The sequence below is a fragment of the Ursus americanus genome, chromosome 9 (assembly GCF_024610735.1).
Source record: "Ursus americanus isolate L20-20 chromosome 9, mUrsAme1.1.p, whole genome shotgun sequence".
NCBI classification, from domain to species: Eukaryota; Metazoa; Chordata; class Mammalia; order Carnivora; family Ursidae; genus Ursus; species Ursus americanus.
In genome coordinates this window covers 72,943,551-72,963,131 of record NC_142135.1, presented here as the reverse complement: position 1 = coordinate 72,963,131, position 19,581 = coordinate 72,943,551, and the positions used below count along the sequence as shown (strand labels likewise).

Here is a 19,581-nt window from a genome sequence, read left to right as displayed (position 1 = left end):
TATATATTACAGTATTGTTAATAACAGTCCCTATGCTATATATTAGAGCCTCAGAACTCACTCATCTTATAACTGGAGATTTGTACACTTTGACCAGCATTACCTCATTTATCCCACCTGTCAGCCCTAGCAATTGTCATTCTACTCTGTTTCTATGAGTTTGCTTTTTTTTTCTTTTGTAGTTTCAAGTCTTTATTTAATTTAGTTAAGATACAGTGTTATATTAGTTTCAGGTATAGAATTTAGTGATTCATCATTTTCATACAATACCCAGTGCTTATCACAAGTGCCCTCCTTAATACCCATCACCTATTTAACCCATTTCCCTTGCCCACTTGCCTTCCAGCAACCCTTAGTTTGTTCTCTATAGTTAAGAGTCAGTTTTTTGAAAAAATTTTTGATTCTACATGTAAGTGAGATCACATAGTATTTGGCTTTCTCTGTCTGACTTAATTCACTTAGCTTAATGCGCTCAAGGTCTACCCATGTTGTCACAAATGGCAGAATTTCATTCTTTTTAATGGCTGAAAAATATTCATATATGTCTATATCTATATATCATATTTCCTTATCCATTCATTCATTGAGGGATAGTTAGATTTTTTCCATTTCCTGGCTAATATGAATGAACATAGGAATACAAATAGTTCTTTGAGATTATGATTTCATATTCTTTAGATATGTACTCAGAATTATATTGCTGGATCATATAGTAGTTTAATTTCTAAAGGAGACTTCGTTGTGTTTGTCACAGTGGCTGACCAATTTACCTTGTCCTTCTGATAATAGCCATCTCAAATGGTGTGAGGTGGTATCTCATTGAAGTTCTGATTTGCATTTCCCTGATGATTGATGTAGAGCATCTTTTCATGCACTTATTGGCCATTTGTATATCTTCTTTGGAAAAATATCTCTTCTAGTGTTCTGCCCATTTTAAAATTGATTTTATTTTGTCATTGTGGTGTTTAAGTTCCTTATATATTTTGGGAAAAACTCCCTCATCAGATAATAGTTTACAAATATTTTTCCCATTCTGTAGGTTGCCTTTTTATTTTGTTGATTGTTTCCTTTGTTGTGTGAAAGACTTTTAAGTTTGATGTAGTCTCTCTTGTTGATTTTTTTGTTGTTGTTGCTTGTGCTTTTGGTGTCATATCCAAAAAATCATTGCCAAGACCAATGTTAAGGAGATATTTCCCTACTGTTCTTCAAAGAGTTTTGTGGTTTCAGGTATTACATTTATATTCTTAATCCAATTCAAGTTAATTTTGGTGTAAGCTAGGGGTCCTGTACCATTTTTTTGTGTGTGGATATCCAGTTTTCTAGCTCTGTTTATTGAAGAGACTATCCTTTCTGCATTGTTTCCTTGACCCCCTTGTCAAATATTAGTTGACCGTATATGTGTGGTCTTATATCTGGGCTCTCTATGCTGTTCCATTGGTTTAGGTGTTTGTTTTAATGCCTGTACCATACATTTTGATTACTATAGCTCTGTAATATAGTGTAATGTTAGGAAGTATGGTTTTTTTCCCCTCAAGAGAGAATGAATTTGAAGAATTTCTAGGAGATAAAATTGGCAGGTATTCATCATTTATTGGTAAAGGATTATTAAGGGAAAAGGTTATTCTTAGGTTTCTGGTTTGGGTGGTTAAGTTGTTGATGGGGGTCACTGACTAAGGTAGGAAATACAGAAGATTTAGGAGGAGTAGATTGGAAGCTAAGAATATGTGGAAAGTTATGAGCTCTAGTTTGTATATATTGAGTTTGAAGTACATGCGAGTTATCCAGTTGTTTATGTTAAACAGTAAATCATATATGTGAGCTGATGTTGAGGGAGATTGAGTGGTTAAGGTGTTGATTTTGGGATTTATCACTTTATGGATTATTAAAATAAACTTTTCAGGGAGCCAGTGAAGAGTGAGAAGGTTAATCACCTGAGCACAGAACCATATGCATAAAGAGGACAACTGAGAATGAAGTAGGAAACTGAGAAGGAAGTTAGTATGGTGGGAGATTGTGAAGTTTCAAAAGATGCCTGCAGGTTCAAATGGAATAGAGAGGCAAAATGAAATAAGGACTGAAATGCTTTTGTTGGATTTTGGCAATTAGAGTTTGTTTTGATATGAGTGTGATTAGATCCAGTGGATGTTAGAATTAGCCAGGAACTTTAAAATTACAAAGATTTACCCCTTGTTTTTAAAGACAGGAATGTTTTAGAGACAATGTTCATTGAGAGTTTTTATGTAGGTTACAGCTGAAAAATATTGCCTGCACATAGTAGGTGCTTAATAACCAGTGTTTGAATGAATGATTGAACTCTCTATTACTAGAACCAGAGCTAGAATCATACATCTAGATTTAGGTGTGAAGTTAGATTGAGACATTCTTGTTTTTTAAGTTAGGTCTCTATTGCTCTGATCTTCCCTCTTAGAACCACGTTTGCTGAAAACCCAAAATTTTGAAAGGTAGTATTTCTGCTTTCATTTGTCTCTAGTTATTTTTTTAATTTCTTCTTTGATTTCTTTGATTATACATTGGTTAATGCATTGCTTCAGTAACATATTGTTTAATCATCACAGTTTTGTGGATTTTCCAGTTTTCTTCTTATAATTGATTTTTTAGTTTTATATCATCATAGTCGGAGAAGATACTTGATATGATTTTATTATTGAGACTTGTTTTGTGGCCTAACATGTGATCTGTACTAGGTAATGTTTCATGTACACTTGAGAAAACTATGTATTCTGTTGATCTTGAATGGAATGTCTGTATATGTCTATTATGTCCATCTGTTTTAATGTATTGTTTAAGGCCAGTGTTTCCTTATTGATTTTTTATTTAGATCTATCCATTGATATAAATCAGGTGTTAAAGTTCCTTACTATTATTGTAGTCTGTCAGTTTCTCCCTTTAGATCTGTTAATATTAGCCTTATATATATTTATATATTGGCATTCTAGTGAGTTCAATGTTTTGCCTATATTTTGTGCTTTCTGTAAAATAAAACACTCAATATGTATTCCTTTATATCTGGTTTGTTTGACTTATCATTTTTTGAGAATTACCTATTAGTAAAAGGAAAAATGGTCTTTATTTCTTATTGTTACAAGAGTGGGTTCCGAAAATTTGTTGTTTGTAAGTACTAAAGGAAGGATTATTGGTGTTGGAAAGTGCACTAGGCTAAGATCTGAGGTCCTGGGTTCAATTTCCATTCTGTGACTAGGCAGGGATCTTGGGAAAGTACCTTACCTCTCTGAGTCTTGATTTCCCTATTTGCAAAATAAGAATAGTTGTGTGTGTGTGTGTGTGTGTGTGTGTGTGTGTGTGTGTGTGTGTAGTACCTATTACATAGGCTATGGGGATCTAATTAACTCATTTAAAGAATATTTCCTGAGCAGTTACTATGTTCTAGGCACTGCTCCAAGTGCAGTTATATAGCCATATACAGAGTAGGCAAAAATTCATGCCTTCAAGAAGCATAAACTATAAGGTAAAGAGGTATGTAAAAGTATATTGAAAACAATCAAATATATGATGACATCATCATACAAACTAGTCACTAATGCTCAAATCATATGTATTATATAAATAATGTATTTATAATGCATTATTATATTATAATGTGTTATTTGGTTTTACCCAAGTCCCTGAGATTTAGAGAATGGAAATGGTTTTTTATACCAGGATAATTTATCATCCAGGAATCAGTTCCATCAGGTGTTATTTTTGGGGATTGTCTCAGGTGTTTACCAATTAGCATGGAGAGACATTAGGGATTTTCATGGAAATCCCAGCAAATTGCCAAGCAACTTGTAGATAACCAAAGGTTATTGGCATTCTACCTTTTGACTAATTCAAAAACATTTAACTGAGAGATATCATAAAATATTTATTAGGATTGAAGAAGAAAAACACACTTTAAAAGCATGAATTATTTGCTAATACTGAAAATATTTTCCAGGTCTCTTTGATGTTATTTTCAACAAAGGAAATTTATGCATTTTCCAAAGTCATGAAATGAGACATCTTTCTCTTGCTGTTGACAACAACAATGTCACTGGAATGGTATGCTGTAATTTTCCTTTTTGTCATATATCAATAGTATTGTATCCACATATAATCTATTTTTATAAGATCAAATTGTATTTCCTTTGGCTTTCACTTTCACCATTTTCATTATTCTGTTTTGTCTAAGTTTTGAGATTCTGATGTATAAATGGTCCTGAATTTCAGCAATTAAAATTTAGACAAGAAAAAGTAGACCACTGTCCTGATAACATTCAAAATATTAACTAAGCCTCCAAAAGGAGATGATTTAATTTCTCAAAGGCCCTTTCAGGGAGCATATTATTAGGGGAAAATAATAATAATTTCACCTAAGTACACTTTGTATTGCTTGGTTTAGGTTTGAAAAGTAGCTTTTAATATATAAAGTAGTTTAAAAAATATATGCATGCTTTTTATTTTGAAAAATGAGACAGCATAGGATAACTGTCATGCACTGTTCCAAATGCTTAATAGGTGTTATAACATTTAGTCTTCATATCTACCCTCTGAGAGAATCCATTATTATCCCTATTTAACAGAAGAAGAACCTGACAGGTAGATGCATTGAGTTGCCCAAGGTCACATAGGTAGTAAATGTGAAAGCAGGAATTGAACACAGGCATTCTGATTCTAGCATTCATGCTACAGCTTCCTCATACAATGTTATATAATATTACATGATTATTTTTTAAGATTTTATTTATTTATTTATTTATTTATTTATTTATTTATTTATTTATTTTAGAGAGAGCATGAGTAGAGGGAGAAGAGGGAGAGGGACAAGCAAACTCTACACCGAGTGCAGAGCTCCTTGCAGGGCCTGATCCCCCGACCCTGAGGTCACGACCTGAACTGAAACCAAGAGTTGGAGGCTCAACCAGCTGAGACACATAGGCACCCCAATATTACATGATTTTTGACTCATAGCATGTTATTTAATTTAAGGGAAAATAATAATTATTGAAAAAAAGCTTATGTAATTTGTAGGCCTGAAATTCAGGCTAAGTGATAATCAGTCAACTTTTCTTCATAAAGCCTTTTCTCCTCTGGTCTGGACTTAGCAAGTCATCCTGTGCTATACTTTGTAGCATATTCTTCTCAGTTAGTACAAGGTCCTAGTCATAGTAAGTGCTTATAAATATGAATGTAGTAGATATGGAATCTACTCAATTAAGTCAAGAGTTTGAGAAATGTCCCATTACTCTATTTTTCTAAAATCAAATTAAATCTACTTCCAAGCCCCTATCCTACTAGGTTGGTGAGAGTTTCTGTATTAGTTATTATGAGACTCACCTTGTTATACACAAGATTTCTCCTCGTTTGGGGGGGTCTTAGAATATCTGGTAACAGCCCTCTTAGCTTCAAGTCCACACCAGTCACTGCTAATGTACTTATCAAACATCAGATGATTTCTTTAAAGATGAATAGCCTTGTCGCTTACCTGCCATCCTTATACAAGAGCATTTTGCCGAGTTTGGTAGCCTTTGTGTCATGGGTTAAGCCATTCAAGGCCATCAATGAGTCCTTCCTTTTTAGGCTCAAGTACCTCCCCAAGGTAATGATGGGAAATGGGGGTAAAATCTCAAATAGTACCTTGAACCAGGAATGTTTCCTTGTAGCATAACCTCCTCATTTGTTTAGCTTTTTGTAAGTAAAACCTAGTAATGCATGTCTGTTAATTTTAGCTTTTAGTCTAAAATAATCCTGGGTTAGGAGGATACAAATAAAGACATGAAAAATAAACAACAATAAAATACATATTAACAACTCAGAATATCCTGCCACTGAAGTTTTTTTGTTGTTACCCAATACTCTACCATGGGTTCTGAGAAATCAAGAGAAGAAAGTCTTGGAACAAAACATTGGAAATCAGGCTAGAGAATCGAAACAATTAAATTACAAAAGCATGTCATAGATAATACAAAGATTTTATAGAGTGGAGTAGACCTGTACATACATATAATGTCCAAACATTTTAAATTTAATTATTTTCTATTGCTAATTCAGAGTTTTTTTTGTTTTTTTGTTTTTTGTTTTCCTTTTAGGCTAGTGGTGGAGCCTGCACTGAGCTGCGGGTGCTGTATCAGCCCAACCGCTGTGCACTTCTTGAGTCAGTACTGGTTCCTGGTCACATAGTTACTTTTGATCATCATGGCAAAACAGCTGCTGAATCATCCGTGGGCTATGCAGACCTTTCAAAAGAATTTGTGGTTTTTGTCAAGGTAAAATGGTGGAAAGTCATTAAAGTGTATATTGCTAAATACCTACTTTCTTTTGCTCTGTTGAGGAAAACTCTTGAGTTGAGTCATTAAGGAGTAATCAGATCTCTTCCCACTAATGCCACTCTTCCTACAGGTGGCATTGATGCCTATTGCCATTCTATTTACCCAAACTTTGAAAAGCAATAGGGATCTTAGCTTTAGCAGCACTGAAACTGGTAGGAGTAATATCCTGAATTCAATTGAATTTGGAGGTTAAAACTATAAATGGTATAAATGTGGGAATTCTAAATAAAAATTTATAGACTCTGACGTTGGGAGTCAAATTTATATATTTAACTTTTCTAACAATTAGAATATTTACAATCTTTGAGTGTTGTATGTGTGTGATCATTTTTGCTTCTTTCTTTATAGTATGTGTCTGTGAATTTATCTTAAAAATATTATTGTTATCATAATAATATAGTAAGTATATGAGATTGCCTATTTTGTGCCAAGCACTTCACCGAGAGCTTTACCACATACAAAACTGTATTTAATCATCCTAGAAGTACTGACAGATATTATCTGTATTTTAAACATGAAGAAAAGATTTTCAGAGAAATTAAAAATCTGACTAGTATAACGTAACTAGTAAATGGTAGATCATGATTCAAATCAAAGTCAGTTTGTCTTCAAAACTTTTTATACTTACTATATAATAAACACTTCATTACATTTATTATTTTTTCCTGAAACAACATGATTTTTAATGCTTGCATAATACCCTAACATAAAGTATATGATTATGTATATGTGTTTATTTATTTATTTAATCACTGGATGTTTAATCTTAATATCTTCATTTTACCACTCTATATATGTTACTGCAAAATATACTTGACATATGTCTTTGGCCAATATTTTATCATTTTCTAAGTTAGATGATTTGAAATAGAATTTAAGAGTCAGAATATGAAGGCTTTAAGACTATGGGAACATACTGACAAATTTCTTTCCAGAAATGTACTAATTTCCATCCTGTGAAAGTTAAACCAACTCTGAAGTTAGAGGGGACAGTTTACATGACCACCTTCACTTCTGACACAAATTTCAGAGTTCCAGGGTCCTTGAAACCACTATCAAGTTTTGATAACTTAATAGAATAACTCAGAACTCACTGGAGTTGTCATATTCATGGTTTTGGTTTATCACAGAGAAAGGATACAGGTTATAGTCAGCTAAGGGAAGAGACACATAGGGCAGAATTCAAGAAAAGTACCAAAGGGTGCAACTTCTAGTTGTCCTCTCCCCATAGAGTCAGGACAGCTTTAGTTTCTCAGCATTGATATGTGACAATATGCATGGAGTTTTGTCAACCAGAAAGCTCACCTGAGCCTTGGTGCCCAGTCTTTATTGGGGTTCAATCATATAAGGAGTCAATGTGGATGATCTCAGTCTCCAGCCTCTCAGGAGGTCAGCTGACACCTTGTGACTCAAAGCTGCCACCCGAAATCACATTTTTACTATGTGGCTGGCCCAAGTCCATCAAGCAAACAAAAACTCATATCAAACTTGACAATCCAAAGGTTTAGAGATTACATTTTAGAATCTGAAGGCTTTTAAAAGCCAGACATCTGTGGGTAAAGTTCATTTCTTTCTTTTTTTAAATTGAAGTATAATTAACATACAGTGTACATTAGTTTCAGGTATGCAATGTAATGAGTTAACAATTCTATACATTTCTCTGTGCTCATCAAAATAAGTGTGCTCTTAATTCTCTTTATTTCACGCATCCCCCTACCCAATTCTTCTCTGGCAACAACCAGTTTGTTCTCTGTATTTAAGAGTCTGTTTTTTTGTTTCTCTCTTTTTTCCCTTAATTTCTTTACTACCCAATTCCTTTAGCAGTGTAGGAGAGTGCACATCTTGTTGACCTTAGTGTTGAGCATGGTCCTTAAAAAAAACTATGACAATTTTTAGAGTAATAAACTACTGTGAATTACCTTTTTTGATGTTTATTTGCCATTTGTATTTTGTATTCTGCGACTTCTAAATTTATGTATTTTATCTATTTCTCTAGTGTTGCTGTATTCTAATAAAACTTCAAGAATTTTTTACATCTTCTTCTTAAGTTATTGATTGCCTAGGATTTACTTAAATATACCTTCGTTATATTTGATAACTCTTTTCATTCAGTCAGTCCTACATATATACATTGAACTAATATCCATATGGTGCATCCATAATCAGGTACACTTGTACACTATTTTTCTTCCACTTTGTATTACTATTATAATTATTTGTTTATATTGATTGTAAAGTTCTTAAGATAAATGTTTGTGTTTTGTATTTTTTTTAAATCTCTATAGCATCTGATGGTGACTCTTACACTCTCAATAACTAATGATTGATGTAAATTATAATGAGTCAGCCAGAGAACCTCCTTTTATTTTGTTTAGTTTTGCATAGCAGTTAGATTATTTACTTCCTTATTTTGCTTACTTTTAGCCAACAAGTTTCTGATAAGATTCTGATCACTACGACTTCTGTAAGAGAATGAACTCTACTGCCATCTTCTTTTAGCAAAACATGAGCTTGTTATTTACTGCCTTCTGTTCTGTTTGTTGTTCTGAAGGGTGTGTTCCTCGACAGTGCTGTGGTTCTACTTGCTACGAGCCTGTGCCAAGCCCTCTGTCTCCAGCCTGATGGGAGCTGCACTGGAGTGGGAAGCCAGTCTGAAAAATCCTACTGGAAAGTGCATAAAATCAGCTCTGGTATTTGCATGTTTGAAAGTGTGAAAAACACACGGATGTATCTGAGGATTAGGGACGGCCGGTGTGATGGAACAGTAAGCATCTGCTTGTATTTTTCTCAGCAAATGTTTAAGACATTTGCCAATGATAGATATGAGAATGGCACTTTCTGAGAGTTTCGTTTTTTTAATTTTAACCTATAAACATTTTAGAAATTGGATGTTATATGATGGTCTCCCATGACTTATTAAAAAGTAGGAGGGCAGCCACATGCTTGGTATGATTAGAGAAGGATTCTGACCCTTTAGACATTGCTTCTGGAATGTAATGCACACACAAATCACCTGGGAATTGTATTATAAAGCAGATTCTTTTTTTTCTTTTTTTAAAATTTTTATTTTTTACTTACTTATTCTTTATAATAATTTTTTATTATGTTACGTTAGTCACCATACAGTATATCCTTAGTTTTTGATGTAATGTTCCATAATTCATTATTTGCGTATAACACCCATTGCACCATGCAATATATGCTCTCCTTAATACCCATCACAGGCCTATCCCAATCCCCCAACACCCTCCCCTCTGAAGCCCTCAGTTTGTTTCCCAGAGTCCACAGTCTCTCATAGTTCATTGCCCTTTCTGTTTACCCCCCCTTCATTCTTCCCTTCCTTCTACCGATCTTCCTACTTTTTATGTTCCATAAATGAGTGAAACCATATAATTGTCTTTCTCTGCTTGACTTATTTCACTTAGCAAAATCTCCTCCCGTAGTGTACATGTTGCTGCAAAAGCTGTGTAATCGTTCTTTCTGATGACTGAGTAATATTCCATTGTATATATGGACCACAGCTTCTTAATCCAGTCATCTGTTGAAGGGCATCTCGGTTACTTCCACGATTTAGCGATTGTGGACAATGCTGCTATGAACATTGGGGTGCATATGGCCCTTCTCTTCACTACGTCTGTATCTTTGGGGTAAATACCCAGTAGTGCAATGGCTGGGTCATAGGGTAGCTCAATGTTTAACTTTTTAAGGGACCTCCACACTGTTTTCCAGAGTGGCTGTACCAACTTGCATTCCCACCAACAGTGTAAGAGGGATCCCCTTTCTCCACATCCTCTCCAACAATTGTTGTTTCCTGCCTTGTCAATTTTTGCCATTCTAACTGGTGTCAGGTGTATCTCAAGATGGTTTTGATTTGAATTTCCCTGATGGCTAATGATTTTGAACATTTTTTCATGTGTCTGTTAGCCATTTGTATGTCTTCATTGGAAAAGTATCTGTTCATATCTTCTGCCCATTTTATGATTTGTTTATTTGTTTCTCACGTATTGAGTTTGAGAAGTTCTTTGTAGATCTTGGATACTAGTCTTTTATCTGTAGTGTCATTTGCAAATATATTCTCCCATTCCGTGGGCTGCCTCTTAGTTTTTTTGACTGTTTCCTTGGCTGTGCAGGAGCTTTTTATCTTGATGAAGTCCCACAAGTTCATTTTTCCTTTTGTTTCTCTTGCCTTTGGAGATGTGTCATGAAAAAAGTTACTGTAGCCAATGTCAAAGAGGTTGCTGCCTATGTTCCCCTCTATGATTTTGATGGATTCCTGTCTCACATCGAAGTCTTTCATCCATTTGGAGTTTATCTTTGTGTGTGATGTGAGAGAGTGGTCAAGTTTCATTCTTTTGGATATAGCTGTCCAATTTTCCCAGCACCATTTATTGAAGAGACTGTCTTTTTTCCACTGGATGTTTTTTCCTGCTTTGTCAAAGATTAGCTGACCATAGAGCCGAGGGTCCATTTCTGGAGTCTCTATTCTGTTCCATTGGTCTATGTGTCTGTTTTTGTGCCAGTACCATGCTGTCTTGGTGATCACAGCTTTGTAGTGTAACTTGAAATCCGGCAACGTGATGCACCCAGCTTTGTTTTTCCTTTTCAACAATTCCTTGGGGATTCTGGGCCTTTTCTGGTTCCACACAAATTTAAGGGCTGTTTGTTCCAGTTCTTTGAAAAATGTCATTGATATTTTGATCCGGATGGCATTGAAAGTGTAGATTTCTCTGGGCAGCATAGACATTTTAACTGTTTATTCTTCCGATCCATGAGCATGGAATATTTTTCCATCTTTTTGTGTCTTCTTCAGTGTCTTTCAAGAGTGATTTGTAGTTTCTAGAATATAGATCCTTTTACGTCTCTGGTTAAGTTAACTCTGAGAAAATGTATGATTTTTGGTGCTATCGTAAATGGAATCGATTCTCTAACTTCTCTTTCTTCTGTCTCATTGTTCATTTGTAGAAATGCAACTGATTTCTGAGCATTGATTTTGTATCCCGCCACCTTACTGAATTGCTCTTTAAGTTCTAGGAGTTTGGGGGTGGAGTCTTTTGGGTTTTCTATATAGAGTATCATGTCATCTGTGAAGAGAGACAGTTTGACTTCTTCTTTGCCGATTTGGATACCTTTTATCCCTTTTTGTTGTCTGATTGCTGTTGCAAGGACTTCTAGTACTATGTTGAATAATAATGGTGAGAGTGGGCATCCTTGTCGTGTTCCTGATCTTAAGGGAAAGGCTTTCAGCTTTTCCCCATTGAGAATGATATTTGCTGTAGGCTTTTCATAGATGGTTTTTATGAGATTGAGGAATGTACCCTCTATCCCTACACTCTGAAGGGTTTTAATCAGGAAAGGATGCTGTATTTTGTCAAATGCTTTTTCTGCATCAATTGAAAGGATCATATGGCTCTTGTCTCGTCTCTTTAAGTTAATGTGATCTGTCACACTGATCGATTTGTGAGTGTTGAAGCACCCTTGCATCCCAGGGTTGAATCCCACTTGGTCATGATGGATAATCTTTTTAATGTGCTGTTGGATACTATTATGTAGGATCTTGTTGAGAATTTTGGCATCCATATTCATCAGGCATATCAGTCTGTAATTCTCCTTTGCCTGGTTTTGGGATCAAGGTAATCCTGGCCTCATAGAATGAGTTTGGTAGTTTGCCTTTTGTTTCTATTTTTTGAAACAGCTTCAGGAAAATAGGTATTATTTCTTCTTTGAATGTTTGGTAGAATTCCCCAGGGATTGCATCAAGCCCTGGACTCTTGTTTTTTGGGAAGTTTTTATCACTACTTCCAACTCTTCATGATTAATCAGTCTGTTTAGATAATCGATTTCTTCCTGTTTCAGTCTTGGTAGTTTATTGGTTTCTGGGAATGCACCCAATTCTGCCAGGTTGTTTAATTTATTGGCATATAGTTGTTGATAATAGTTTCTAATGAGCCTTCCTATTTCCTTGATGTTACTCGTGATCTCTCTCCTTTCATTCATAATTTTATTAATTTGAGTCCCCTCTGTATTCTTTTGTATAAGTCTGGCCAGTGGCTTATCAATCTTATTAATTCTTTCAAAGGACCAGCTTCTAGTTTTGTTGATCTGCTCTACTGTGCTCCTGGTTTCTAATTCATTGATCTCTGCTCTAATCTTCATCAATTGTCTTCTTGTGTGTGGGTTAGGCCTGTTCTTCTGTTCCAGCTCCAGCTTCTTCTTCTTCTTTCTTTTTAAATTTATTTATTTATTTGTTTATTTATTTTAATTTTTTTTATTATATTATGTTAGTCACCTTACAGTACATCCCTGGTTTCTGATGTAAAGTTCAATGATTCACTAGTTGCGTATAACACCCAGTGCACCATGCAATACATGCCCTCCTTACTACCCATCACCAGTCTATCCCATTCCCCTCCCCCCTCCCCTCTGAAGTCCTCAGTTTCCAGCTCCAGCTTCTTAAGGTGAAAATATAAAAACTGCATTTTAGATTTTTCTATTCTTTTGAGTGAGGCTTGGATGGCTATGTATTTTCCCCTTAGGACCGCCTTTGCAGTGTCCCATAGGTTTTGGACTGATGTGTTTTCATTCTCATTGGTCTCCATAAATTGCTTAAGTTCTTCTTTAGTTCCCTGGTTTACCCAATCATTCTTAAACAGGATGGTTCTTAGTTTCCAAGTGTTTGAGTTTCTTCCAAATTTTTCCTTGTGATTGAGTTCCAGTTTCAAAGCATTGTGGTCTGAGAATATGCAGGGAATAATCTCAGTCTTTTGGTATCAGTTGAGACCTGTTTCGTGACCCAGTATATAGTCTCTTCTGGTGAAAGTTCCATGTGCATTTAAAAAGAATGAGTATTCTGTTGTTCTAGGGTGTAGTGTTCTGTATATATCTATGAGGTCATCTGGTGCAGTCTGTCATTCAAAGCTCTTGTTTCTTTGTTGATTTTCTGCTTAGGTGATCTGTCTATTGCTGAGAGCAGACTGTTGAGGAGCAGCTAGATACACAAGCCAACTCTTAACCAGAATAAAGAGACATATAGATAATATGCCTATGCCCCTGGACTGTGAATGAGTTTTATATAATTAACCAGTGTTTCCTGTGGGCAGTTCTTGTTAAGAAGAACAAAGTGCTATGGTATATTTCAAAATGGTTCATTTCCCCTCCCCCTGCCAGAAGCACAAGGAAATTCTTCTCTGATACTCACTGTGGGACCCTGGTTGAGCTCTTGGAGATAAAGTCATAAAAATATAGGGACCTGTCTATGACTGGAATCCCCTGGAGTATTAAATAAATCTTTAAATAAAATAAAATATCCCAAACTCCTCAATAAGGCCTGACATTTGATAGGTGCTCAACAAATAATAAATAAGAAGTTGAAATATCACTTGGTGGTGATGAGTAGGAGGTGTCCTTCTGCAAAGAAACCAGATGGGGGAAAGGCGCATTAGATGTTGTTTTAGCTTGCAGTGGTATGAGCGTGCATCAATATGCCAACATGGCTTTGTCCAGTTGGTTTTTGTTCTTTTTTTTAAAAAAAATATGAGAGACTATGGACTCTGAGAAACAAACTGAGGGCTTCAGAGGGGAGAGGGGTGGGGGAATGGGATAAACTGGTGATGGGTAGTAAGGAGGGCACGTATTGCATGGTGCACTGGGTGTTATACACAACTAATGAATCATCAAACTTTACATCAAAAACCAGGGATGTACTGTATGGTGACTAACATAATATAATAAAAAAAACATTAAAATAAAAAAACAAAAAGATCTTATTTATTTGAAAGAGAGAGTGAGAGAGAGAGAGAGTATGACCAGGGGGAGGGCCAGAGGGTGAAGCAGGGAGCCTGACCTGGGGTTCAATCCCAGGACCCTGAGATCATGACCTGAGACCCAGGAAGACACTTGACCGGCTGAGCCACCCAGGTGCCCCTGGTATTTATTGTTGATATGTAGGAAGGCATACAGAGTACAACATGACCCTTTTACATCCAGAACCCACATATTTTCTTTTATTCCCCATCTCCATTTCATTAATCAGTTTGTATTTGGGTTAGGGATAAAACAGAGATTTTTATTTTTTTTAAGTTTTTAAAGTTTTAATTTTCATTCCAGTTAGTTAACATATAGTTTTACATTAGTTGTAGGTGTACAATATAGTGATTCAATAATTCCATACATCACCTGGTGCTCATCATGAAAAGTGCATGACTTAATTCCTGTCACCTATTTAACCCATCCCCCCATCTACCGCCCCTCTGGTAACCCTGTCTCTTCTTTCTAATTAAGAGTCTACAACAGATTTTTAAATGAAAGAAGAAAAAAGGGAATAAAGTACTCTCTAAAGGTTTATTGTTTTGAAATTTAGTTATATTAAATTTTATTTTCATTCTTTTCACAAATTGTATTTAACGGAGAGTTAAAAAAGGGATATTATTCTTCAGGTGTTTACAGTCTATTGGAGGGAACAAATATGCACCATCAGTGATCTAGATTACAAACACAAAATAGTAATCCAATTCAAGTTATGGTTTATATGAGAGCTGCAGGAGAGGTAGGTTGATTTGAGCAGGGTAGGTAAGTCAGGAGAAATTTCTTGTATAGGAGAGGAAAAATATCTTTTTCCAATACCTTTCTAAGTTCTCAATTGGGACCCCTGGAACAAAGGACAGACAATGAGAAAAGCGTACATATTTATTTAATATAAGTTATACATGACACAGGATTCTCTTTAAGGAAATGAAGACTGGAAGGAGTAGTTAAATCAGGATGTTTTAATGCTAGTTTTGATGAAGATTGGAGAGTTGTAGAAAAATGAGATAAGACCAAATAGAGTATGAGCTAAGTGTAGTAAACTGGGGGAAACAGCAAGGCCTATTTATTCAAGTTCCTCTCAGCATCCTTCTGTCTTTGGTGATAAGGATGCTCTTTTCCTAGTGGTATAAGAAGGGCAGCTCTCACATGAGAATCTTATGACCTGCTTCAGGGGAAGGTCAGAAAATCCTTCCTGCCCTGCCATTTTACAGATTCTTTCAGTTTGAAATTTCGGTATTCTAATGTACATATTTTGCAGTAGTGTGTCTTGAACCCCATTACCTAGAACAGTGAATTTACAGGAAATAATTCCATTTTCATTATCAAAAGAGAGAGGGAAAGATATTATATGAACAAATTATAAGTTTAGAAATTGGTAAAAAAGAGAACTTTTTAAAAAAAGAATTAACAAACATTTATTGAGTTCTTACTGAAAGGCAGAAAATATATCTACTGCTAATGCTACAGTCCATATAATAAGACATGCCCCCTGCCCTCAGAGAACTTGCAATCTAGAAGAGGGAAAAAAGAATGCAAACAGATCATTATACCACACTGTGAAAGTGCATTAATGGAGGTTAAGTATCAAGTTCCATGTAGAAAAGGAGAGATGTTTGGGAACGGGTTTTTGTGTGAGTCATGGGTAGTTGCTTGAGAGTCATGGGTAGTTGCTTGAGATCCGTAATGTAAAATATCATCCATTTTTAATAGGATATTTATTTTAAGTTTGGGGAGATTGTGGGCTGGTAATAATATTGAAGTTCATAAATCTGGCCTCTATATAAAAGATGGACTAGTTTATGGAGAACCTAAAGTCTACATAAATAACAATGGGAAATATGAAATATTTTTAATATTAAAATATATGAAATAGTTTGACTCAAAAGCCCACAGTTTGCCCTAAAGTACACTAGTAGTTCTAGCATGTTCCAGTATGCTTAGTTGAGTTGATTGGGTTTTTTTTTCAGCCAAAATAATGCTTTTTATATATCTTGGTGTCTGTTCAGTTCAAAGATTAGTTCTTAATAGCTCAGTAATAAGTCATGGTTTCCTTTTTTCCCTTTCTCTTCCTTCATCCTTGGATGGTACCTGGGTGTGAAACTTTAGAAAAAAAGCCATGAAGAAAGGCCACTGGACATATATTCTTCTTCAATCCCACACTGCTCTCTCTGCAATGTGGCTGATTTGGTTTATCCTTGGACATCTCAATATTACATAATTTCAAATGAGGCTCATATTGTAGTCTGAACATTTTGGGCAATATCATGGAGCTTGAGATACTATCTGGTTTGGTCTCAAGATTTCCAACCCTGTTGCCAAGTTGTACCAAGTTCAGCCCTCTCCCAGGTCACTAGTCTTCTCAGAACCTGCCATTGGGGTATGAGGTAACTTTTGGATCCCCTGATGTCTCCATGTGAGCTGTGGATAAGATAAGCTGTATCAGTGTCTTCTAAGATTCCTCCCTCAGACATTTTTTTAAATGTTTTTTTTATTATATTATGTTAGTCACCATATAGTACATCCCTGGTTTTTGATGTAAAGTTCCATGATTCATTACTTGCGTATAACACCCAGTGCACCATGCAATATGTGCCCTCCTTACTACCCATCACCAGCCTATCCCATTCCCCCACCCCCCTCCCCTCTGAAGCCCTCAGTTTGTTTCTCAGAGTCCATAGTCTCTCATGCTTCATTCCCCTCAGACATTTTTAATTCACCTTCTGGGTGGCATCACGTTACTCTGGTACTGAATATTGGATGCTCAAAGGGAAATTTGTAAAATTTCCTGGGATAATACCTCCATTCTTGAGATTCTCCCCTAAAGTATATGAATATTTTGCTGCCCCTTATTTCTTTGCTATACCAAGAATAACCCCAAATGGGGTTTGCATAAGGGTATCCAGTCTCTCTTTAGCCCATTTACCCTGGGCTCCTCTTTCTAGTATCAGATGGGCTTTTCTTTTTCTTGTGGGGTAAAAATTTCTACTGTGCCGCACATGGTATCTACCTTTTCAGTAGCTACATAATTTAAACTCTGTGGTGTCTGGCTCTTCAGTCTTGGCTCTAGGTATATAAAGTCCAATTTTGGAATTTCTTTTAGCAACTATTTTATCTTTCAATGAAGCTTGGTTTTGCAAACTTCTGATTTCTTATTTGGTATAAGTTTCTTAAAACCCTTCTATTTGGAAACTCAAAGTTGAGCAAAGATTTATTTGTTCTGGGCTGGATTCTACTTACCCATGACACAATGAGCATATTGATCCAGTAGGTGGGAGAGTCTTTTAACAATTATCAAGGAAAACATTGGTTTAATAATCCACAAATATCCTCACTTCAGTTAGTGGTTGTAGTGATACAGGCATGAGGTGGTATGGGTCTGAAGTTTGGGAAGTAACTATGAAACTAAAATTTGAGTGAAATTTGATAGATATTATTGTGGATTGGTTAGTGGGTCTTAATGGCTGGTTGAATACTGATGGTGAAAATAAAATTTAAAAAGCCTCAACAAACAAAAGAAAGAGGAGAATTTTTCTCAATTTGATAAAGAATATCTACAAAAAAACTTATAGCTAATATCATACATAATGGTGAGAAACTGGATACTTTTCCCCTAAGGTCAGGAATAAGGCAAGGATATCCATTGTCACCACATCTATTTAATATTGTGTTGGAAGTCCTGGCTAATTCAATAAGACAAGAAAAGGAAACAACCTGTATACAGATTAGGAAGGAATAAATAAAATTGTCTTTGTTTTCAGATGACATAATAGGTTATGTAAAAAAACCCCAAAGAATCAACAAAAAGCTCTGGAACTAATAAGTGATTATAGCAAGCCTGCAGTATATAAGATTACTATACAAAATTCAATTGATTCCTTAAATACTAGCAATGAACAATCAGAATTTGAAATTAAAAACACAACATCAGTTACATTAGCGCCAAAAGAAGAAGAAATGCTTAGGGATAAAACTAACAAAATATATACATAAGATCTATGTGTGGAAAAATATAAAACTCTGATGAAAGACATCAAGGAGATTTTCAATTAATGGACAAATATTCCATATTCATGGGTTGGAAGATTGAATGTTGTTAGTCCTTCCCAGTTTAGTCTATAGATTCAACACAAGCTCAATCAAAATATCAGCAAGCTATTTTATGGGTATCAACAAACTGATTCTAAAGCTTATATGGCAAGGCAAAAGACCCAGAATAGCCAATAAAATACTAAAGAAGAACAAAGTTGGAGGACTGACACTACCCAACTTCAAGGCTTACTGTAAAGCTGCAGTTCTCAAGACTGTGTGATTTTGGTTGAAGAATAGACAGATCAATGGAACAGAATAGAGAGCTTAGCAATAGACCCACATAAATACAGTCAATTTATCTTTGATATACAAACAAAGGCATTTCAATGGAGAAATGACTGCTTTTCAATAAATGGTGCTGGAACAATTGGATGTCCAAATGCCTAAATAAATAAATAAATAAATAAATAAATAAATAAATAAGAAATCTAGACACAGACTTTATACTTTTCACAAAATTGAACCTGCACATGAATGTTTATATCAGCTTTATTCATAATCACCAACTGGAAGCAACCAAGATGTCCTTCAGTAGTTAAAAAGATAAACTGTGGTACATCCATACAATGGTTATTATTCAGTAATAAAAGTAAATGAACTATCAAGCCATGAAAAGACATTGAGAAAACTTATGTACATATTACTAAGTTTAAGATGCCAATATGAAAAGAGTACATAGTATACGATTCTAATTATATGACATTTTGGAAAATGTAAAACTATGAAGACAGTAAAATGATCAGTGGTTGCGAGAGGTTTGAGGGGAGTATGGAAGGGTTGAATAAGTAAAGCACAGGCAATCTTTAAGGCAATAAAATTATTGTGTATGCTACTATAATGGTAAGATACATTTTACATTTGTCAAAACACAAAGCACTGTATAGCACAGTGAGTGAAACTTAATGTGTGCAAATTAAAAAAAAATCATTTAGGACGTTTGGGAATCCCAGAAAAAAATGAAGACTATGACAAAAAAATCTTAACTGTATTAAAAATATATGAAACAACCTTTATGAAGGTGATGGGAGAAAAGGTACTGACCTAAGAATCTTTGGAAATGAGTGGAGTAGATAAGACTAAAAGCAAATGGGAACTGCACATAAGCACTGTACTCTAGTTGATAAAGTTGCTCCCCTTGGGAGTTTGGTTAACAGTCTAATACTACTACAAATGTATATTGGAATGAAACATAATGGATGACAGATAATGGGAACCAAATTTCTCACTGTTGGAGTGGGAGTTTACAGATAAGCAAGGGGAGGAAGCTAGAGTGATCCATTTGTAATCCATTAGAATTGGAGATATTAGTATGAGCTCATGTTTAGCTTAATATAAATGTGAATGACTGTATATAGAAATA

The 19,581-nt window shown here is 35.2% G+C and overlaps 1 protein-coding gene across 1 annotated transcript in view; it reads left to right on the top strand.

Annotated features, from left to right (window-relative positions):
• RP1 (RP1 axonemal microtubule associated) overlaps nt 1–19,581 on the top strand; it is a 296,245-nt gene that overhangs the window by 113,399 nt on the left and 163,265 nt on the right. The window contains exons 12-14 of the mRNA XM_087864419.1: nt 3,959–4,062; nt 6,090–6,266; nt 8,881–9,093. Of these exons, the coding sequence (XP_087720545.1) occupies nt 3,959–4,062; nt 6,090–6,266; nt 8,881–9,093 (494 nt within the window). The remainder of the gene's footprint in view (nt 1–3,958; nt 4,063–6,089; nt 6,267–8,880; nt 9,094–19,581) is intronic.